This window comes from Pollicipes pollicipes, unplaced genomic scaffold (assembly GCF_011947565.3).
Source record: "Pollicipes pollicipes isolate AB1234 unplaced genomic scaffold, Ppol_2.1 Scaffold_4881;HRSCAF=5763_pilon_pilon_pilon, whole genome shotgun sequence".
In the NCBI taxonomy this organism is placed as follows: domain Eukaryota; kingdom Metazoa; phylum Arthropoda; class Thecostraca; order Pollicipedomorpha; family Pollicipedidae; genus Pollicipes; species Pollicipes pollicipes.
The window spans coordinates 37615183-37638662 of record NW_023596576.1 but is presented as its reverse complement, the minus strand read 5'-3'; the positions used below and the strand labels follow the sequence as shown (position 1 = coordinate 37638662).

The 23480-nt window shown below is 65.1% G+C and overlaps 1 protein-coding gene across 1 annotated transcript in view; it reads right to left on the bottom strand.

The window, feature by feature from the left end:
- Window positions 1-23480, bottom strand: part of LOC119100340 (dystrophin) — a 113950-nt gene that overhangs the window by 84230 nt on the left and 6240 nt on the right. The window contains exons 7-15 of the mRNA XM_037223443.1: window positions 23086-23229; window positions 20725-20869; window positions 19572-19685; window positions 18713-18871; window positions 17961-18077; window positions 17284-17461; window positions 12821-12898; window positions 6904-7076; window positions 5189-5284 (exon numbers count right to left, since the gene is read on the bottom strand). Of these exons, the coding sequence (XP_037079338.1) occupies window positions 5189-5284; window positions 6904-7076; window positions 12821-12898; window positions 17284-17461; window positions 17961-18077; window positions 18713-18871; window positions 19572-19685; window positions 20725-20869; window positions 23086-23229 (1204 nt within the window). The remainder of the gene's footprint in view (window positions 1-5188; window positions 5285-6903; window positions 7077-12820; window positions 12899-17283; window positions 17462-17960; window positions 18078-18712; window positions 18872-19571; window positions 19686-20724; window positions 20870-23085; window positions 23230-23480) is intronic.

Below are 23480 nucleotides of genomic sequence, written 5' to 3'. Positions count from 1 at the left end.
CCCTCCCGTTCGTTTTGACTGGCGTGGAAGTTCGTAAATGCGACGCTGGCAGATACTCGACTCCATTAGTGCACACAGCGGAGCGAAAGACGAGTCCTTTCATCAGAAACAATGCCACCATTGGCAGAGATGTGTACCGTTTACCGTTGTACATACTGACTGGAAACGATGCACTCCAGACTTATGATCTCCAAATTACCCGTGCCAATGACTTTTTGGGCCCCGCCGGTGCCTATGCTACCACACCCAGCCCTTCCTACCGACTCTTGAGGCCGCCGCGAAGGGCTGGAACGGCACAACTGCACCCGGTCACTCCCGACAACCGCGCATGGATCCTATCGGTGTCTCTGTGACACAAGTAGCCGAAATTGACGCCGGCTCTGACAATGAGAGGCAACGCATTTCCCGAGGTCTCTCAGTCGGTTTTACGTTCAGCCATCACGGCGCATTACGTCGCTGACAGTCGGGGCGCTCGGGGACAGCGCCAGAGAGCAGCGTAAGAGCAGAGACGACCGATCGCACTGCGCTGGGCGGGCGGACGGGCACAGCTCAAAGAGCACGGGGCGTGGCAAGCGCCGGAGCGCGCCCGGGTCGGGGCCGGGATGGTCGGGGGGGGGGGGGTGGGGGGGGGAGGCTAGGGCCAGAGGTGATATAAGAGGAGACGGGGAATGCTGAACAAGTGCCGCGGGTGGTAGACGTTAGGCAGAGTGGCGGGGCGCGGCGAGTGCCGAAGAATGGCAAGTGCCTGAGGTGGCGGACATCAGGCAGAGTGGCGGGGCGCGGCGAGTGTCGGAGAATGGCAAGTGCCGGGGATGGCAGACGTTAGGCAGAGTGGCGGGGCGCGGCGAGTGTCGGAGAATGGCAAGTGCCTGGGGCGGCAGACGTTAGGCAGAGTGGCGGGGCGCGGCGAGTGTTGGAGAATGGCAAGTGCCTGAGGTGGCGGACATCAGGCAGAGTGGCGGGGCACGGCGAGTGTCGGAGAATGGCAAGTGCCTGGGGTGGCAGACGTTAGGCAGAGTGGCGGGGCGCGGCGAGTGTCGGAGAATGGCAAGTGCCTGGGGTGGCAGACGTCATGCAGAGTGGCGGGGCGCGGCGAATGTCGGAGAATGGCAAGTGCCGGGGGTGGCAGACGTCAGGCAGAGTGGCGGGGCGCGGCGAGTGCCGGAGAAAGACAATCGATCCGGCTGACGGCTACACATTATTCCCGGTAAATAACACCGACCCGAGAACAATAGCGCTCGCCCGTGCCGCGGTGCGCAGCGCCAATCAATGGCTCGCCAGACATCGTGCCTGTCGTAGCATTCCTGCTCTGAGGCCCCCCGGCACCAGCGACTGATTCCCTCAGCGGCCGCCTCCTCATCGCCCCGCTATCTCCGCCACTGCTAGCTGCGCGCCGGGCGCTTCATTATCGACTAAGGAAACCAGCCATCATCCCAGAGCATGGAAAACTTATTTGTGCGGCAGGTCGCACTCCACGACTGGGATTATCAGTGTTGACAGGGCTGTGAGGCTACCATGTTCCAAAATCATGTTTGCATTAGTCATCAATACGGCTGCTTAATCCGTTACGCAAATTACCGGGTCTACGAATCATCCCAAACGGGGAACTTCCGCGCCAGCAAACAGCAAGCCATAGAAGACCGACCAGGCCGGACGCCGCCGCGCGCTGACACATGCTAATCTTGACCCTCGGTCCCGGACAGAGGGCTCGTTATAGCCTACAGCAGGCACACAGCAGCCTGCCGATTCATGCCACTCGACGGCCAGGTCAAGCTGGCTTTAATCTGCAGGTTAGGCCAGCGCCGTCAAGTAGTCTCCTCCCTTTGTTAACAAACCGCATTGGGAAAAGGGACGGTTGAAAAGTTACAAACGGTTCCGCTGACCGACCCCTCGCGATGCGCTAGTCATGAGCCACAAACGGTCAACTACAAACCACAGCCGTTTGGCGCGACTTCCAAATTGTTCAACTTTCCCAGCACAGCCCCAAACTAAGACAAAGTTGTTGGATAGCGATGGAGAAGCATGCGGCGAATATCGAGCGTTCACCAAATACAACAAAAGCACTTGCCATGCTACGATTGTTTCGAAGCGCGAAATCAACGATGTTTTCTCGATACTCTTTGGCTGCTTAACTTGTCAAGCCTGTTTTAGAGACAACACTCTTGCTGTCTTCTGAATGACACAATTTGGCAAAGCCACCTTAGACTTCCTCAACACGTCACAAGTGATATATCACATATCGCCTTCCACGTCGACCATTTCTCCTTTTCCAACTATGTGGCGCCGTTCCCCTGAGCCGGAGCCGACGGCCCCACCGTCGAGCCTGAGCCCACTGTCGGGACCGCGCCACGGCGGCGGCGCCACGCCACCGGTCGGCTCCCTCCCCGTATCGGATTACCGCACACGGCCGCGCGCATCTGCATACACAGGCAGGCTGGCGGTGTCCGGCCGGCCGGCCCGCAGCGCCGCCCAGCGCCCGGCACATCCCTGCCGTGGCACTGGCGGCCCGGCGCCGGTGCCATGACAGCGTGCCATCCCGCGTGGCCGCACATAATGCCCGCACACGTGTCGATGGTGAGGAAGCAAACCAAAAGCTGCTCGGCACGCCCAGCAATGCAGCACAGCCGCCCACGTGGCCTGCGGGCCGCGCCGCTCCCGGACGCAGCCGGCGACGCAGTAGCCCGCCCAGGTCACCGGGAAAGCCCAGCCGACCCCGGTCGCAGCGCCGGCCGGCGCCCTCGCCTCTAATGAACGACTTTTCGTATTCAGCGCCGCCCCGACGAACAATGACGGCGAACTAACCACAAATTAGCGGGCCGAAGCGGCGGGGCCGACGAGCGCACGCGAGCGGCCGCCGCCGGCGCGGCGGAGTTCGCCGGCCTGTGTCGGCCCGCCGCCGCACACAGCCGGCGCCGCAGCCTCATTCCGCTCAATACCGGCCTCATTCGTGCGGTAATTTGTATGCAAAAGAGCAAACAGAAGAGGCTAATTCGCGGCGGGCGGTGGCGGTGACCCGGCGCGGTCAGCGGTGACCCGGCGCGGTCAGCGGTGACGCGCTGCTGAGCCGCCACCCGCGGGCGGTGGCGGTGACCCGGCGCGGTCAAGCGGTGACGCGCTGCTGAGCTGCACCCGCGGGCGGTGGCGGTGACCCCGCGCGGTCAGCGGTGACGCGCTGCTGAGCTGCACCCGCGGGCGGTGGCGGTGACCCGGCGCGGTCAGCGGTGACGCGCTGCTGAGCTACAACACCGCGGGGCCGGGTGGCGGTGACCCGGCGCGGGGTCGGCGGTGACGCGCTGCTGAGCCGCACCCGCGGGCGGTGGCGGTGACCCGGCGCGGTTAGCGGTGACGCGCTGCTGAGCTGCACCCGCGGGCGGTGGCGGTGACCCGGCGCGGTCAGCGGTGACGCGCTGCTGAGCTGCACCCGCAGGCGGTGGCGGTGACCCGGCGCGGTCGGCGGTGACGCGCTGTTAGCTGCACCCGCGGGCGGTTGCGGTGACCCGGCGTTCGGTCGGGTGTGACGCGCTGCTGAGCTGCACCAGCGCGTCGGGTCGTGACCCGCGCGGTCGGCGGTGACGCGCTGCTGAGCCATGCACCCGCGGCGGTGCGGTGACCCGGCGCGGTCAGCGGTGACCGCGCGGTGCTTGGGAATGTCGGCGGTGACCTGCCGCGGGCGGTCGCGGTGACCCGGCGCGGTCAGCGTGACGCGCTGCTGAGCTGCACCCGCGGGCGGTGGCGGTGACCCGGCGCGGTCAGCGGTGACGCGCAGCTGACTCTGAGCTGCACCGCGGGGTCGCGGTGACCCGGCGCGGATCAGCGGGTGCGCGCTGTTAAGCTGCACCCGCGGGCTGTGGCTGTGACCCGGCGCGGCAGCGGTGACGCGCCTGCTGAGCTTGCACCTGCTGGCCGGTGCCAGGCGACACAGGGCCCACCCGGCGGCGCCCATCACGGCCCTTGGTCCGGATTCAGCTCCGACCCAGGGCCGGATTTTCGCCCGGACCTGGAACTCCTCCTGGTGACTTTGCGGCCAGTCCCGGCAGAGTGAAGAACTGCAGCCCGTCACTGTACGGGTCGCCAGCGGATCCGCCGGCCGCGCACTGACCGCTCGTCAGATTTCAGAGTATACTCCTGAGCTACCGAGCCGACGTCGGCACGGCCGGACCGAAAGAGAGTTGAGCTCGCATTCGGAGTCGGGTGATTCCAGCTCAGGTGAGTCGTGGGTGGGGCCCTACATGCTGGAGCACTTGCCGGCACCTCAGTGACATGCGGGCAACTCGGCACCTCCAGGGGCAGCCAGCCCCATCACGCGACTCGGCGCTGCGCAATCAGGCCTCTCCGGGAAACAGTCTCGCAACGACAGCGACGGAGCAGGTAGGCATACTGGTGCAAAGAAAATGGCCCGACGATACTCGAACGCCGCATTCAACACAACGGCCAGCCAGCTCTGCCATGGATTCTCACGGCTCATAGTTCTCTGAAGCTAAAAATCGACGCACCCAATCGCAGAGTTGTTAGTTCCCGCACTGAAACAGAATCGTATCGTTCAACAACTTCCAGGCGACGGTGATTTATATGATGGCCAAAGTCCCGGTAAGGGGACTTAAGCAATCTAGCGGGGCGTTCCAGTGCAGAGGAGTTACCGAACTCTCGGCGCCACCTCCGCTGCTCGTCAGAGGCTCACGGCAGCTGGGCCCTCTCTGAGAAACAACTCCGCCCGCCGCGCCCGCTCGTGTCCACGTCCGCAGGAGTCCCAGTGTTCCCATGAGTTCCAGCGCGGAGGAGTTACCGAGCTCCCGACGCCACCTCCGCTGCTCGTCAGAGGATCACGACGGCTGGGCCGCTCTCTGAGAAACAACTCCGCCCGCCGCGCCCGCCCGTGTCCACATCCGCATGAGTCCACCTGTCTCGCCGCCGTCCTCCGCACGCCACAGCGCCAACGCTGAGCCCATGGCCCACTCTTCGGCTGTGTTGCCGGTCTGTACTGGCAGCGGCCGCGGCCGTCATCCGGGAGGCCGTCGGCGCGGGGAGGAGCAGCCCGTGCGCCGGGAGGGGTGGTCCGCGCGCCGGGAAGAGCGGCCCGCGCGAGCTGGGAGGAGCGACCCGCGCGCGCCGGGAGGGGCGGCCCGCACGCCGGGAAGAGCGGCCCGCGTGTGTCGGGAGGAGCGGCCCGCGCCCTGGCCGCCAAACTCACCTTGTGCTTCGCGGTCATCTTGGCCACGTCCTCGGCGTCGCCGACCACCACGGGGCGCTCACACATGCGCGTAATGAGCGCCAGCCAGTCGGTGATCTGCCGGCGGATGAGATCAGGTCGGGTCAGGCCAGGTCAGCTGCCGGTGGGTATGGGCAGACAGAGTAGTTCCACCCGGGCGAGACGACCCTACGGTCGGACGGCGCTGTCGCAGAGCACGTGAAAACGGCGCCTGAAACCCGCCCCGAGTCGGCGGCGTCCCTAACGAACGCAAAAGATTCAGTCACTATGGTTTTAGGAGGGCCCGGCAGAGTGCGAGTCAGACAAATTTGTTAGATCACTGAACGCCATGTCGCCAGGTGGTAACGGCGATTCGTTCAAGGAAAATGGCTTGTTAACACATTCCACATGCCAGCGCCGCCCGGATACGGCCAAGAAGCCCAAACCCAGCGCAAAGAGTTCTTCGCTGCAGCTGATGAGCCGATTTACGAATCGGCCAAGTTGCGCACTCCAGCCAGCCCGTTCCCAGCAGTCCCAATTTAACCCATCGGAGCCGATGCACTCTGGGAACCGGCCAAGTACGCCGGCGCGGTGTCTGGGGCCATCGACTCATCACATACACCGCGGGCATGCGGCCTCTGCCCAGGGCAGTTACAGTCATGGCGTCGACACGGCCCACAGCGCGGCTTCGCCACAATTCGCCGGCAGAAGCTGTTCAAAGTAGCGCTGACCGGAAGGCGTGGGACGATGAATTATTACTGAAAACTCCGAACGAAACAGCTGCTGAACGAAGCCCGACAGCTGTTGAATAAATCAGGCCCAAGCACGATATGGGTGACTTCCGCCCAATTTGCGCGCACATGTGCTGATAATATCGTTCCACCTTGTACAACCCACTAGCGTTCACACCCACGCCACATTTATCGGGAGTGTGCACAGCGGCGGACGCCGCGCGGTGGCAGGGCAGAGACATCTGCAGCCGGCGAGCGCGCGCGCGCCGGCTGCAGACGGCTCGCTGCGTCATCTCCCGGCACGTCTTGTAGAGCGGGCTCAGGGGCGGCCTCGACCACCGCACCGTGCCTTTTCCAGGTAAGCTCAGTTACAGTAACACGGCCCCAATATAGTCCGCAATCTCCGCGGGCGCACGGCGCAGTACACGGCGACCCCACCCCGCTCCGAGACGTCCGCGGGCTCCCCCAGACTTCTGACGGGCTCAACCGGCGCGCACCGCCGCCGGCCGGGCGGTCACACGCCGGCGGCGGGCGCACGGCGCGGTACACGGCGACCCCACCCCGCTCCGAGACGTCCGCGGGCTCCCCCAGACTTCCGAGGGCTCAAGCAGCGCGTACCGCCGCCGGCCGGCAGGTCACACGCCGGCGGCGGGCGCACGGCGCGGTACACGGCGACCCCACCCCGCTCCGAGACGTCCGCGGGCTCCCCCAGACTTCTGACGGGCTCAACCGGCGCGCACCGCCGCCGGCCGGCAGGTCACACGCCGGCGGCGGGCGCACGGCGCGGTACACGGCGACCCCACCCCGCTCCGAGACGTTCGTGGGCTCCCCCAGACTTCTGACGGGCTCAACCGGCGCGCACCGCCGCCGGCCGGGCGGTCACACGCCGGCGGCGGGCCGCCGGCAGCAGGTCCCGGCAGGCGAGCGAACCGACCCTGGCCGGGCCTCACCCTCCATTCCGGGCGGGCGGGCGGGCGGGGCACTCACCTGGGTGATGCTCTTGTCCAGGCTGCCGACCAGCGCCGACGGGCTGAAGGTGCGGTGTCGCGTCAGAGGCGAAGGGAAGCTGGGCGGCAGCGAGCCCGCCCGCCACGCCTCCGCCGAGTCGGCGGAGTCGGGTGACGATGGCGACACCGGCGCCGCGGACACCGGCTGAGCCTCTGCAACACACAGCCGCTGTTAGGGGTCCGGCGACACTGGGGAGCCCAGCAGGGCTGGGCCTCCACCCAACAACAACAGTCATGCAGTTATTACCAGTGGCGCTACCCGTGAAAGCGTCAAGGATGAGAGCGTCAAGAGATGCAAGCCACCAGGACGTGGCCAGCGCCCGACGTCATGGACCCGTCCTCAGCTGCCGGCATCTTCGAAGGCGTTCGCATTCTCCAGAGGCGTTCCTGAGGACGTGGCTAACACAGAAGCCTAGTGGTTGCCTCGGCTGCTGTATAGTGTCAATGTGTAGTGGCTACGTGCGCGGCCGACGGTATGTTTGTGAACCCTGTCATTTGTCGGTGATTCGGTGCTTTTATTTATAAGTGCATACATGATTCGTACATCGTAAACCACGAATTCAGGCCATTATCAGCGACATCATGCACGGTTAACTAAAAAATAGATGCACACGCATAAAAAGGTGACCAAAATGGGTGTGTTGGTTCTAGTACGGAATGCATGGCAACAAGCCGCGGGGAAGTGGACCCCGAGTGCTGGTATGCCTCGGGCTGCATTCATATAGATTCCAGTAAAAGCATGCCATTAAATAATTACGCTGCTTTCGCATGCGCTACCTTAGAGACGATCAGCTGGAGCGCGGCTGACAATTTGCCTGTCTGACTGCAGCTAACGCGGGCACCGCTGGAGCGGCCTCCGGGCGGGTGACGTACGCCGCCCCGTGCACCGACGGCCAGCCGTGCCAAGACAGGTCACACCTGTCCCGGCCGCCGCGGCCGTGTACATAAACACACACGTTCGCGGCATTCCGCGCCGTCCACGCCTCGACTGTATGTACACAGCCAGGAGAGACGCGTCGGGCACCGGGCCGAGCCCAGCATCAGAGACGTCCCGTCCCGGACCGGCCTCGGCGGGAAAACAGCGCCAGACACCGGGCCGAACCAGACGGCGGTGACCGTGGCGGCGATGTCCCCACCCCAGGATGGAGTCAGGGTCTGCACATGGTGCCGTCGGCAGCCAGCATGCCAGCTCCAGGGCCGTCGCCGCCGCGGGTCACGGCGCTGAGCGGACGCAACTGTCCATCAGAAGTGCTCCCAGGCCTCGGACCGTCCGCCGCCGCTCTAGCCACCAGCCAGGGCAGCTATCCGGCATGCGTGCGCCACGTCTGCCGCTGGTGAGCAGCTGCCGCCCGCGACAGCTGTTCGGTCTCATGTTCTCAGCTGCTGTCTGCCTTAGCACACAGCGCCGGCCGCGGGAGAGGACAGGCTTGCCTCAGCACGCAACACCGGCCGCGGGAGAGGACAGGCCTGCCTCAGCACACAGCGCCGGCCGCGGGGGAGGACAGGTCTGCCTCAGCACACAGCGCCAGCCGCGGGAGAGGACAGGCGTGCCTCAGCACACAGCGCCGGCCGCGGGAGGGGGACCGGCCGCGTGTAAACACATCGCGCCGACCGCGGGAGAGGACAGGCTTGCCTCAGCCCAAAGACCCGACTGTGGGAGAGGACAGGCTTGCCTCGGCCCACATCCCCGACTGTGGGAGAGGACAGAGCTGCCTCAGCACACAGCGCCGACTGTGGGAGAGGACAGGCTTGCCTCAGCCCACAGCGTCGACTGTGGGAGAGGACAGGGCTGCCTCAGCACACAGCGCCGACTGTGGGAGAGGACAGGCTTGCCTCAGCCCACAGCGTCGACTGTGGGAGAGGACAGGGCTGCCTCAGCACATAGCGCCGGCTGTGGGAGAGGACAGGGCTGCCTCAGCACACAGCGCCGACTGTGGGAGAGGACAGGCTTGCCTCAGCACACAGCGCCGGCCGCGGGAGAGGGACCGGCCGCGTGTAAATACGGCCGCCGGCCGACAGAGTCGGCTGCGATCAGGCCACTTACGCGGCCGCAAAGCCGATTACTCGTGATTGGCTGCCGGCGCCGGCCCACGCTGGGCGTCAGTGTCCTGCTCGGTCCGCTGAGGTCTGCCGGGGCTGGGCGGGAGCCGGACGACGGCACTTCCGACAAGAGTCTGGACGCGGCCACCAGTCACTTCCCAGTAAGCAATGCTACTGATGACGGCAAAACGCTGCACTTAACGACGCTAATACCGACAAGTGCATAGCAAGGTGAAAAATATAACTACAGACGAGATCACCCAGCCGGAGACCCAGCATTGCACCGCCACGAGACTGCTCGGCAGCATACTGTGCAAGGACCGACCGGGGACGGCGACGGCGGCAGACCGAGCTGACCGGCACCGCAGCGGCCATCGCCAGCAGCCCGAGCCGAGCCGAGCCGAGCCGAGCCGAACCGAGCCGAGCCGAGCCGAGCCGAGCCGAGCCGAGCCGAGCCGAGCCGAGCCGAGCCAAGCCGAGCCGAGCCGAGCCGAGCCGAGCCGAGCCAAGCCGAGCCGCGCCGCGAAGCCGTGCGGCCCGGCCCGGCTCGGCTCGGCTCGGCTCGGCTCGGCTCGGCTCGGCTCGGCTCGGCTCGGCTCGGCTCGGCTCGGCTCGGCTCGGCTCGGCTCGGCTCGGCTCGGCTCGACTCGGCTCGGCTCGGCTCGGCTCGGCTCGGCTCGGCTCGGCTCGGCTCGGCTCGGCTCGGCTCGGCTCGGCTCGGCTCGGCTCGGCTCGGCTCGGCTCGGCTCGGCTCGGCTCGGCTCGGCTCGGCTCGGCTCGGCTCGGCTCGGCTCGGCTCGGCTCGGCTCGGCTCGGCTCGGCTCGGCTCGGCTCGGCTCGGCTCGGCTCGGCTCGGCTCGGCTCGGCTCGGCTCGGCCTCGGCTCGGCTCGGCTCGGCTCGGCTCGGCTCCGGAGGCCGACAAGTCCCGGGATCGATGGCCGCCGTCCCGCGGCCGCTCCCCGGCGGCCATGAATAAATGCCGTCGGCTTTATCGTTCGTCGTTGAGTCGCGCGGCACCCTTTGGCCACACCTGCGGTCCAGCCCGGCCCCGCGTGACACGTGACGGACCGGGCGGCCGCGCCGCCGACCGCACTGCATGACCCTGCCCGGCAGGCTGGCCGGCGGCCAACACGCACCGCGTCAGCTATACACTACGGCCCATTGCATCACGCGAAGGCACAGTGCACCAAGCCCTGTTGATGGTGGACCACTATGAGCGCAAAGGAGCGTAAGTAAACATGCACGGACCATGCGGAGTGCAAATCGATAGCACCCATGGGTCGGACGACAGTCGTGCACACAACTGTGACTTCCCCAGGTCCATCCATGACGCCTTAGTGTGCAAATGCAGTGTTATACCACCTTCAACACGTGACCGATTCCAGCGTTGAAGCGACGAGCTCTACAATCGCATACACACGGCAAGTGGCCCTCAAGGACCGCACAGCACCTAAGCACCGCCGGAGTTAGTCACAGCCAGGCCATGCTGGACGGCGCCGGCCGCGGAACGCTCGCCGTCCCGCCCACCGAGCGCGCTGTTAGCCGCGTGTTACCCCACGCCGTCACACCATCGTTACGCGGAGCGTAGGAGCCGCGCCGCAAGCCGGAGCCGGAGCCAGTGCCGGAACCGCGGCGGGAGTCGGGACCGCGGCGGGCGCCGGAGTCACGGCGGGAGTCGGAGTCGCGGCGGGAGCCGGAGTCGCGTCGGGACTCGGAGTTGCGGCGGGAGTCGGAGTCGCGGCGGGAGCCGGAGTCGCGGCGGGAGCCGGAGTCGCGTCGGGACTCGGAGTCGCGTCGGGACTCGGAATCGCGTCGGGACTCGGAGTCGCGGCGGGAGCTGGAGTCGCGGCGGGAGCTGGTCCGGGAACCAGCGTCGGAGCTGCGCCGGCCGCTGCCATAGCCGATGTCGATGTAGTAGGGCTGCACCGAGGAGCGGCGCCGCTGCCGGCCATCGGCGCGCGGCACCTCCAGCCGGCAGAGTGAGTGTCGGCGCGCGCCGTGCACGTCGTCGCTGCTGCCGCGCGGCGCCGCGCGCCGGCTCCGCTCCTTGCCCTTCTTCACCACCTTGTAGAAGAGGAACATGGTGTCGTCTGCGCGGCACCGCGACGCCCGGCGGCGGCCGCGCTGTCCCGCCGGCGTCGCCGCACTTCACGCCACCGCGCCGGGCGCGCGCACACGGCGCGGCCGAGCCCCAAGCGAGACGCACTGGCTGGACGGCGGCGGCGGCGGCGGCGCTGCCAGCGATCGGCGCTGACTCACAGCCGACAAACACGGCCGCTGCCGGCGCCGATCGTCGTCCCGCGGCCGGCCGGCTCGACTTGGCACGCGGCGGCCGCGCGCGCGCTCCGCTCGCACCGCCACGCGGCTGCTACTACCGCTGCGGCTGCGGCGGCGGCGGTGGCGGTGGCGGCGACATTGACCAGGGCCGGCGCGATGCGGCCATTATTTGACGCCTCGCTGCCGGCGGCTGCGCGCAGCGGCGGTCGGCGGCAGGGCAGCCGCGGACCGGACCGCGACGTGAATCGGACAGCTGCGGGCTGAACCGTGTCTGGGCGCCGAGCCAAGACCGCTCGGACAGAGGCCAGGAGCGACGCGCTCGAGTCCCAGGTCGCCACCGGTTCGGCCCATCCGCAGCGGAGCGAGCGACGGCGTCAGAGGTCCGGCGCATTTCTGCCTCGCTTTCACTTTCTCTCTCTCTCAATCTTGTTCGTCCCGATTGACTTTTGCAAAAACACGCACACTCGCTGTCTCTTTCCCGCTCTCCCGCTCTGTTGCGCAGCAGAGTCGTCGGCGGGAACGATGGCCAACAAACGACCATTCCAATGATACAATGGCTCTCCATCTGGCAGTTATTACTCGCCCTGCTCGTCAGCTGACGGCAAGAGGCGGTCAGCGAAGCCGCGGCCGCCGCCGGCCGCCGACGCACCGCCGAGGACTCTCGGAGCGACAGCGGCAGGCGCACCGCGGCCGCCGCGGGCCGCCGACGCACCGCCGAGGACTCTCGGAGCGACAGCGGTCAGCGAAGCCGCGGCCGCCGCCGGCCGCCGACGCACCGCCGAGGACTCTCGGAGCGACAGCGGTCAGCGAAGCCGCGGCCGCCGCCGGCCGCCGACGCACCGCCGAGGACTCTCGGAGCGACAGCGGCAGGCGCACCGCGGCCGCCGCCGGCCGCCGACGCACCGCCGAGGACTCTCGGAGCGACAGCGGCAGGCGCGCCGCGGCCGCCGCGGCCGCCGCGGGCCGCCGACGCACCGCCGAGGGCTTTCGGAGCGACAGCGGCAGGCGCGCCGCGGCCGCCGCGGCCGCCGCCGGCCGCCGACGCACCGCCGAGAACTCTCGGAGCGACAGTGGCAGACGCACCGCGGCTGCCGCGGGCCGCAGACAACCAAGATTCCCTCACAACTACGTCCAATCGCAGGCGACTTAGCATCCAGCTCAGTCACGACATCAGAGAGTCGACCTGATGGGTGATGGAGATACGGACCGCTAGCCGGACCGCCAGCCGTACGCCGGCCTCGCCGGCGGATGACACCGCTCCACAGGCAGCACGGCGGACCGAGTCCGGCGCCGCCCGGCTGCCGAGCGCCGGTCCGTGCCGACGCCCCGTCTCCCGTCCCGCTCCACCGACATGCAGCGGTCCAGTCCCCGCGTCCGCACCCCCGCCTCCCCCCCCCCCCCGCCCCGTGTTAGGGCCGCAGCCGAGGGTTGGCGGCGGTTGGACACACGGCACACGGCACACGGCACACGGCACACGGCACACGGCACACGTCACACGTCACACGTCACACGTCGCACGGCACACGGCACGGCACGTGATCGGCCGTCTTCTCGTCAGCGCCATGCGGCAGTCACTCACGGGCCCCCGGCCGCAGCAGCCTGGACACGTACACGCGCGGCTCCACGTGCACTATGGCCGCCGTCACACGCTTCAGCGCTGAGAAGGACGCGCGCGTGCCCGACACCGTTAGACACGCTGGTATGCCACACGCGCGTTTGAGACACACCGGACACACGCAGATGACAGCCGCTGAAGCGCGTCTGGCCCGCGACAGCGCTCATCTGAGGGTCACTGGCGCGCGTGGTTCGCGAGCACCTATTTTAGGCACGCACACATACGCAAACATTTAGTGGCATGGAGCATGTGAAAATACCACCAAACAGAAGTACCACACAACGGTGTCGCTACAAGGCCTAGTGTAACCGGGGAGACCCCTCCCCGACCTGACCGTGGCTCAGCGCAGTCACCCCTTGACTGCTTAGCCACCGTACGCAGCCGGAAGCCCAAACCGAGACCTGCCACAGGCATCGGGCATGCGGCGAAGGTGACAAGCTGCTAGGCCCGCACGGAGTCCTACAGGCCTCGCGCCCCCCAAGGTATCCTGGCCAAAGTGAAGTGTTGGGACCCGTCGCGACTGACCCACACGACACGCCCCTCAGCCACCAGGATTCCATTAACCCGGGGACTCGTGAGAGGAGGCATGGCGACCCCGATAACACGAGAATGAGGCGTGGCGAGCGGGCCGGATGCGGGAATGCAGTTGATGGGGAGGGAGCAGGAGCTCACGTACCGGCAGGGTCGCTAGACCCTGAAATAAACAGCTAGCACTATCCACCCGTTACCGGAGCAGGACCCGACAGGACGCTACTCCCTACACCAGCCGAACCCAGCGCCCCTGCGTGGGTGGCGGCCCTTTACCGGAGCGGGACCCGACAAGACGCTACGCCCTACACCAGCCGGACCCGGTGCCCCTGCGGACACCCGTGCGAACACCCGTGGATGGCGATCCTTTACCAGAGTGGGACCAGACAGGACGCTACTCCCTACACCAGCCGAACCCAGTCCCCCTGTGTCGGTTGCGGCCCGACAAAGCTGGCACCCGTGGTACCAATAGACAGCAGCCACAAGTAAGCACGGTCTGTGAAGCCACTATGATGCTCGAATTTGGCTAATGGCATATAAGGCACGGGAGAACACTAAGCCTTTCTGGCCAATAGAGAAATTATTCGACAAAGTATAGCACGCTGCTGGAGAGCGTGTTCCAGTCTTTTCGCAACCGAGGCCTACTGACACTTTGGCCTACGACCTATTGAAAGGCGCCAAAGTGACAGTACGATGAGCTTGCAGCGAGCCCAAAGCGTCAAAGGCGCCCAGTGTGACATACAGAGGACGAGTCATTACATGAGCTAGTGAGTCATTTCGTAATGGCATAATTCAGCGGCACTATTTGGTAGGCGCCAAGTAGCATCTACAGCAAATCGCAACCCGAGAATCAGACGAAACAAAACACGCCATGTGCGGGGTAATGGCACAGCAAGAAAGTGGGCAAACGGAACATTTTGCAGCGGGCTTAACGTTCAGCCATAACTCGAGGGAGGCACTCGGCCCTTCACGTACGGAAGAGAACATGACTGCGCCACTCCAAGCGGCCGTATTTGATAGCAATATGCTGATACAACATTGACGTTGAAGGTGAACCATGTTGTATGTATTGCAGGATGCTGCACTGAAATGCCAACAGCGGCTTTACCATTTTGTATTCGCCAGTTCATTAGACAAATTCCTAATGGCGCATAATGTAGTCCCACGACAGACGGCGGCGCTGCAGCACACCGCCGCTTCGCAGCTGGACGCGGGCTGACCCCAGCCATCGGCGTGCTGACTCCAACGGCGACGGCACCCCACGACGCGGGTCGGCAGCGCGCTGCGACCGCGCGCCCGCTCCGGTCCGGCCGGCTCTGCCAGCCTGAGCGAGCCACCTCACGCACGTCTCCTCGCATTGCTCACCGCGGCGCGGGGCGGCAGCGCACGGCGACCGCGCGCCCGCTCCGGTCCGGCCGGCTCTGCCAGCCTGAGCGAGCCGCCTCACGCACGTCTCCTCGCACTGCTCGCCGCGGCGTGAGCAGCCGTCACCCGCAGCCCGTGTCACGCCTTCTCATGCCAAGACGCCAGTCACGCCTTCTCATGCCAGGACGGCGCCGGAGCGGCGGGGCCACGCAGCGGCGTACACGCCTCAGCGGCGCACAGCCATCCCAGGGCCGTCACCGCCGCCATCAGAGGACGCCAGCGCATGCCAGGCTAAGCGCGCCGCCTACGTACGCACTGGCGCGGACTACCGCCAATCAGCTGGGACAGTGAACTGTGCATTCAGTGTCGGGAGGCGCCCAGCACTGCACGTGACTCGCTCCACCACAGCATGGCTCAACACCTTGGGTCCGCTCGCCGCTGAATGACACAAGGCAAGCGTGGTGGTCGTCGTTAGTACGAATGTACCTCTATGTTACTGCCCTATGTTTTAGTGTTCGTGTCTGATCCCGGTCGTTGCACCGTGTTTGGAGGAAATCAAGTCAATACGGCTCGGTGGCATGTTAATGATCCATTAGCAGCAAAGGTGGGAAACAAATAACCTACGAAATAATACTGTTTAAGGTACTTTACCACAAACACCAGTGAACACTGCAGCAAGGCAGTCCGGCCATGCTGAAGGTCAGGTTCTGCAGCGAGCCATAAAGGACGAGCGCTCGGTGGCGGCGGCCCACTCACTGGATTGCCACCGGTTGGAGAACGGTGAGTCTGCCTCCCCCCCCCCCCCCCCCCCCCCCTCCCTCCTTCGCCCGCCGACGCGGCCGTCAGCCCGTCGGCTCCGGAGACCTCTCCACGCCGTGTCCCGTACGGATTATTACATCCACCCCAGGGGCAGCTGGCAGGCCATCGTGACATACTTGTCAGCTCATATCACATTCATGTTCCATCCTCAAAATGACATTCTAAATTTCACACTGGTTTCGGTATTTTGCCAGCGCGAAAAAAAATGCATCCATATGCGTTAAATGGAAAGCACTTACGGACTGTACTTACGTTTTATTTCATAAGTATGCACGCGGCGGTTAAAGCCTCGGAGGGACATGTTTTTTTCTGAACTTCGCCGGACGGGGCCCCAGACCCTTTCCTGCCGCCCCTCGCCCCCCTCCCCCACACCTCCAGGAATGGCTGAAAACGCAAGAGCCACGCGGAAGCAACGCCGGAAGTCTCGCGGTATCAGCAGCAGCTCATATATTTCTAAATACTAGGTTAGATCGGCTATAATTTACTAACAACCAAATGGAGCGGAGAGCGGTGTAACGCAGGTAACTGCCAGTAACTGTGGTCAACATAAATTGCAGCCAAGAAGCTACCCCTTTGAATGAAAAGCGATGTGAAAAGCCAGCCCAACACATTACAGTCAGCTACTGCATATCAAGTAGTTGATCTCATTTCGTAAACCGCCACATCGCCCACAGTAGGCTTGTCTGCAACAGCTGGCGACTGCAAAATGGGCTGTCCAAAACCGACTAACACGCAACAGCATGAAGAGGGTATGCATGTTATGCGACAAGCCATGTCATCGGGCCCAAGAACACCAAATGTGGCGGACATGAACCCGACGAATACGTCGTCACTCATGACGCCTTAAAGGTGCGGTTCTAGAATTTTGACAGATGTAAATGCATGGTAAACCCAGCAGCTTAAACATTTAACGTCACACTTAAATGTACAAAACATTGTCATAACTGCGGAGCTTATGAATTTTATGTCACCTGGAAATTGTTCAAACGCGATAATGCAACAAATAACCACGGCAACCGTGAAACTATGCATATTGTGCCAGCATCACGAGCTACACACCATAGCAGAGTGAAACGGTACAAACTCCCCATCACAACACGTCCGCGAACGGAATCGACGCTGGCGTCCGACCACCGTCGCAGTGGTAAGCTCAGACCGAGGGCATGTGTGGCGGGGCGCTTAATCAGGCGGAGCAAGCCAATGTACTAGAAGCACTTCGCGAACGAAGGCAAAGGACGCGTGAACGCGCCAGATTTCTAGCTTAGATAATGAGGCCGGGGACGGGCGACCGCGCAAGGTTTCTGTGTAGTATCCGCACCGTACCTATTATTCGCCCACTGGAAAAGCCTGACCTTGATACACTGCCGCTGAAATCAATACCAGCTGCCAGCCATATCAGTCGATGCGTTGGGCAACATTGTCTCAGCTAACGCGCGCAACATTGTCACAGCTAACGCGCTGGACAGGCAAGATAACGACAGTCCCATCCCACGCGGCGTATTTGCGTGTCAGTGGCAATGAGGAGCCACCACGTCAGCGAAAGCAGATTACGTAACACGCACACAGGTCGCTAACATGCCAAGCGCACTTCGCGGGCGTCCGTTGTGTACATGGTGATCATAGGCCGCGTCCACGCGCGCCGCCGGACGACAGCCGCGACACCCGACAACCACAGCGACAGCGGAGCTTATCAGAGGGCGACGAATGGATCTCACCTTCCTTGATGAACGGCTTGTCGATTTTCCGTCCGGTGGCGGTGCCTGGCGCGGGCGGGCCGGCCGCCGGGGTCGGTCGCGCCGCCGGAGCCGCCGCCGCCGGCGTGACCTTGACCTGGCGGCCCTCGGAGACGGCCTGCAGCTGCTGCCAGGCGGTCTGCAGGGCGTCCACGCGACCCTGCGGCGGCGGCCATTGATCGGCGTCACGGCCGCGCGCGCGACAACAGGCGGCGCCGCGCGGGCCGCACCGGAGACGGGCGGGCCGCGCCTCATTAGGCGCGCCGACAGCCGTCATCGGAGCGACTTTTCGTCGCGGCTCTCGCGGTCTAACGATTCAATCAGTGGTAATTGGAATCAATACGGGGCGGCGGCGCCCGAGCTCCGAGCTCTGGCGGGCTCCGAACCGACAGAGGGGACCAGGCGGGCGCCGACCAGCCGCCGTCGCCGGCGCACGCTCCCGAGCCGCGCCACGACGCCGCGCCAGACCGGACAGCACGGCTGAGTGCCCAGCGTCGACACCAGCGTAGGCACCGCACAATGTTGCTGCTATGCCGGCTCTAAACCAAGCCAGACATTGATGGTGAACTTATCCGGAGCCGGCGGCCGTCGGGTGGGCGTGGGGCGGGCTGTGCCGGCGGAGCCGCCGCGTCACCGCTCGCTCCGGCACCTGCACACACCTTGACGTCCTCGGCCACCGGCTGGCCGGCCGCTTGGCAGGCCTGCTCCAGCTGCTCGTACTGGGTCACGACCGCGCGCCACTCCTGCTGCTTCTCTCCCAGGTCGGCCGCCAGTAGCTGCCGACACAAGCGAAGGAGGGGGGGGGGGGGGCGTTACAGCCCGACACGCGAGCGCCGACACACAGGGAGGGGGAGCCGTCCCACCCTGGCACACAACAGCTGCCGACAGGCACGGGGACAGCGCGAGCAGTAATGGGCGGTCACAATGAAACACACAGCAATGCCGAACAATCACACCCGCAACAGCTAGCTATCCCCCAGTGACCCGCCGCCAGGCCGCGCGCGTGTCCCAGGAGGCGTCTGAGCCACTGCCAGACGGCCGAGCGGCCGAGCGGCCGAGCGGCCAGCCCGCCCAAACAGACCCGTCTGAAGCCCCACTCGGCCGCCCACCCGCGACCTGCCGCACCCCAGCCACCGGTCGTCGTCGCGGCGGGACGTTATTGGATTGGAGGCCGACACTCATGCTGTCGCCGCCCGCCTCGCCGTCCGGGCGACAGGCCGGGCTTATGAGCCTGCCAAACCCGCCTGGCGTCGTCACGCAGAGAATAGAGAACCGTGGCCGATCGCACCACGAAGGAACGGACCCTCTTGTCAGCACGGCCATGTCACGTGAGCGCATGCAGGCGCCAAGACCTGCCGCATCCGTCACCGGCCCGTGCCACGTGGCCCGCGCAGCGCGGCCGCCTGCTCACCTGCTGCTGGTCGGTACGCTTGTCGGTGCCCCAGCCGGCCACCTCGTTGGTGCGGCGCTGAGACCAGTCGCTGAGCGCGGTCAGGCCCTGGTAGAGCCGCTGCACCACCGACAGCTGCTGCTGCAGACGGGCCGCGTAGCCCGGCAGCGTGTCGCCCACCTGAGGTCGCAAGTCAGGTCAGGTCAGGGTCACATACAGGTCACGGCACACGGCACCGGCAGCCCACGTATCAGATGGGCTTCCATCACGGACAGGTCAGAACGTCAGCGTCACCGACAGGTCAGGAAGTCAAGGCTTCAGGTCACAAGGTCAAGTTCACAGGCCGGACAGCGTCACACGTAGGCCTAGGCCACGCACATGTCTGGCTCATTGACGCGTTAGGGAGACCGACGCGTGTCTCACATGCGTCAGTGTCACTAACAAGTCGGGGTCACACGCACGCACTGACCGCTTATTCGTATCTATACGGGTCAGCTGTCACATCCGGGGGATGCGGGTATGGCTGAAGCCCGTCCGAATCACTGACACTAGGCCTCCACAGACACAATGATGGCTGACATCGAGCAATGGCGCTGATCAAGACACCGTTTCGAGGGAGGCACAGGATCGACCGCCTAAGGAAGCAAGGGAACGGCTTTGAAGCAAACATGATACATCATATCATATGGTAAGTGGTAGTGGGCGATTGCTTATGGGAGAAGTTCGGAAAGAGCCTATAAAACAGCGGAACGTAGGAGCGAAAAACAGAAACGGCCGCGTCAACGCTTGAAAAGTGAAAACACAAAAAAGAAACATAAGCCGGCCGGCTGGCAGTTAATCCCGCTAAGTGGCCGCGAGACGGCCGCCGCGCGCCGCTCACCCGCTCTAGGTTAGCGCTGATCTTGCTGAGCTGGTCCAGTGGCCGGAACTGTCGCTCTGGCCACGACAGCTTCTCGGCCAGGGCCTTCTTGTCGGGCAGCTCCTCCAGCCGCGACTGCGGCAGCCATCGGCGCCGGTCAACAGCACGCAATAGCCGCCCACTTCCGCCGCTCACACCGGGGGCACAGTGGCGCGCACCGCCCGTGCCGAAGCGGCAGCTCACCATCTCCCGACAAAAACCGGCGAGCTCACATCGGGGACACAGTGGCGCGCACCGCCCACGCCAAGCGGCAGCTCACCATCTCCTGACAAAAACCGGCGAGCTCACACCGGGGGCACAGTGGCGCGCACCATCCCCGCTGAAGCGGCAGCTCACGATCTCCAGGCAAAAACCGGCGACACGAGCAGACGCGTCCGCTGGCGGCGGCGGCCAGCTGAGACGGTCCCGGCGCCCACAATAGCGCCAGGTTGAGCGGGAGTCGGCCCGATTCAGTGCCACTATTTCAGCTGGGAAACCGGAGCTCGGCCGGAAAGGAAAGACGCGAAAACAACCGAAACGGCTGAATAAAGTCGGAGTGGAATAGTCTGATAGCATCAGGCGCGGTCCCGTAATGGGCTCGGTTCGGGAGAACAGCACAACCAAAGGTCGATCACATGGCACGGTCTGACGTCACAACACGGCCTGACGTCACGGCACGGCCTGACGCCACAGCACGGCCCCACGTGGCATGGCCTGACGTCACAGCATGGTCTGACGTCACGGCGCGGCCTGACGTGACATGGCCTGACGTCACAGCACGGCCTGACGTCACGGCACGGTCTGACGTCACAGCACGGCCTGACGTCACGGCGCGGCCTGACGTGTCCGGCGGCGGCGGTGGCGGCGGCAGGCGGAGCGCGCAGCTCTCGGCAGCAGACCCGCAGGGGCGCCGGCCGGCCGACCGCGCGGCGGGCGGCCCAGTCCCGGGGGATATCAGCACCGCTGGCGCCCGCCATGTCGCACGCCAACGGCCGACAGATACGCGGCCGTACCGATACAATGACCTGCCGGCCAGGCGCCCGACCCCGTCCCCAGGCCTGCGCGACGCGACCCATCGCGACTGTGCGCCGCCTGGGGCAGGGGGGACGACGGAGGGGGAGGACGGGGCGCTCACCTTGGCCACGCTGCTGTTGACGATAAGAGCGCCCTCGTCACTGGGATTCAGCTGCTGCTGTGTGAGCGTCAGCACAGACTCCGTCCAGCCCAGCAGCGCCGCCGTCTGCGTGTGCGCCTCCTGCTCGTCCTCCATGGTGGAGATTCTGCCGGGCCAGGCGACACAACACGGTATCAGCGCAGGGCTCGACATGGCAAGCAGGGCGACAGACGGCATAACCGCAGGGCTCGACATGGCGGGCGGGGCGGCACACGTCATCAGCGCAGGGTTCGACAGGGCGGGCGGAGCCGCAGGTGGCATCAGCGCAGGACTCGACATGGCGGGCGGAGCCACAGACGGCATCAGCGCAGGGTTCGACGGGGCGGGCGGAGCCGCAGACAGGGTTCGACAGGGTTCGCAGGGTTAGCGCAGGGTTCGACATGGCGGGCGGGGCAGCGGACGGCATCAGCGCAGGGCTCGGCATGGTGGGCGGGGCGACAGACGTCATCAGCGCGTGGCTCGGCATGCGCACACCGTTTACCCGCCTGACCTGCTTAGCCCTCATCACCGCCTAACCGAATACCTGAACAAAACACGCGACAAAGCATGTGGCGGCGCTACCCCAAGACCAGCACTGCGAGGTACAAACCGTATGGGCGAGATGCGAACAGACGAGGCTGAAAAACTTATATTATAGCCATAAGATTGCTTCGTCAGCAAAACCCTCCAGCGACGGCTACCGTCCTTAGTAAACACAAATCACAGATGCGTTGTCTACATTTAAGCAGCTTCATTTTTTGCACCAATCCTTCGGCGTTATCATCTTACCGGTCATATGCATGGCACATGACGTGTTTTCTCTATCTTTCCTTTTACCTCCGGTATATTATCGCAACAGATTCTGCATGGCTTGTTATTATGTCCCAACAGGTTTACTCAGTCGGAAGCTTGCAGCCGCGGATCTACGCCTTAAACCTTTAGAATCACGGGGTCTTGATTGCCCACGGTGTTTACCCAGATTACCCACTTCATTGCCCATTTCTGGAAGCGCCCGGGGCGCGTTTCCCCCACAACTGTCATCCTAGCGAGCTGTTACGTTTTAAGCCAACATGCACCGCCGCAGGACACCAGTGGCGTCTTCACCTTCCGACCGCACTCAAAAGTATTAGCATTCCCCGCACACGTACCCGTCTCCCACCAGCTGTTCTCCGAGTCTGCCAGCTGTCTCAAACGGACTCTTGGTGAATCGCAACAGGCCTGACTGCGCTCGCCTTCACCCACTCCATACGGATAGCAGCTCCGCGCCAGCAGCGCAGCCCGCTCGTCTGCCGCCCATCGGCAGGACAAACTTTATGCACTTGGACGGCACGACCTTCCGAGCGCCCCCACAACATGCCCGCGGGGTTCCGCCGCCACCCCAGTCATAACTCCTCGCTGGCGGCGTCCTGCCCACACCCTCGTCGGTCGGAGCCGTCCCCCGGGGCGCCCGGCGCCGGCCGCCCATACATAGTGAAGTGCGGGGCACCGGAAATTGCCCGCGTCCTTCGCAGGGGGCGAGAGTCGAGCACTGGCGCGGCGCTAACCAGATAAAACGTCACCATCCACCGCCCGGGCCGGCGACTCATTCCGCGAAAACAGACGCGTCCGGAGGGAGGCGGCGGCGCTTCCGACCGTCTCACGGCGCCAGTCCGCGGCGCGAGATAAGGCTGTACTGACGACCGGGCCGGGGAACCCGGCAGCAGCGCCGCCACATGGAGGAGCGCCACTGGCGGGGGAGGGAGGGGAGGGGGGGGGGGGGGCAGGCGGTGGAGGTACGACTGGGAACGAACCTTTCACAGCAATGTCCCCCGTGGTGAACAACCACAGTAGACGATTCATTCACCGCTAGCCCTGGGCGTGACACTCCACAGCAGACGCTGCGTCTACCCCCCCCCCCCAACCTCGCCTATGGACGTCAATGGGGTCATCGTCGTCCGGTCATTGTCACCAATGGTCCTGAGACGCCCCGTCATAATAAAGGGGCGCCTGGCGACACGTCACTCAGCCAAGCGCCTTGCCGTCCCGCTGATGCCGCCACCCCGGCGCGGGCCGAGCGGGTACCGCCCGCACCCGCCCCGCACCCCGCCTACGTACCGTTCCCGGCGCGGGCCGAGCAGGTGCCGCCTACACCCGCCCCGCACCCCGCCGACGTACCGTTCCCGGCGCGGGCCGAGCAGGTGCCGCCTACACCCGCCCCGCACCCCGCCGCCGTACCGTTCCCGGCGCGGGCCGAGCAGGTGCCGCCTACACCCGCCCCGCACCCCGCCGACGTACCGTTCCTGGCGCGGGCCGACCGGGTACCGCCCACACCCGCCCCGCCCCGCCCACACCCCACCGACGTACCGTTCACGACGCGCCGCCAGCTCGGCCAGCACGCCCTTCCAGCGCTTGTTGAGGTTCTCGATCTTCTCCAGGAAGGTGGTGGCCTCGGCGGCGGACAGACCGCCGATCACCTCCCGGCTCGCCGACGAGATGGCCGTGTACACGCTGCGGGCGGGGTCACCGGTCAGCCGGCCGCCCGGCAGCCGCCGACGACAGCGCAGGTGCGCCGTCAGCACTGACAGCGTGCGAACACCGCACGGATGGACTGATGCCGGCATGACGCGGCCAGAGACGCGATCCAACCCCAGCATTGCACTGGCCGGTTAGTGGTAAGGATCATCTGAAAGCGGCGGGTAAAAGTGCGCCTTGGGCATGGTAAACACTTGACTCCAGTCAAGTAAACCAATAACGGTGCG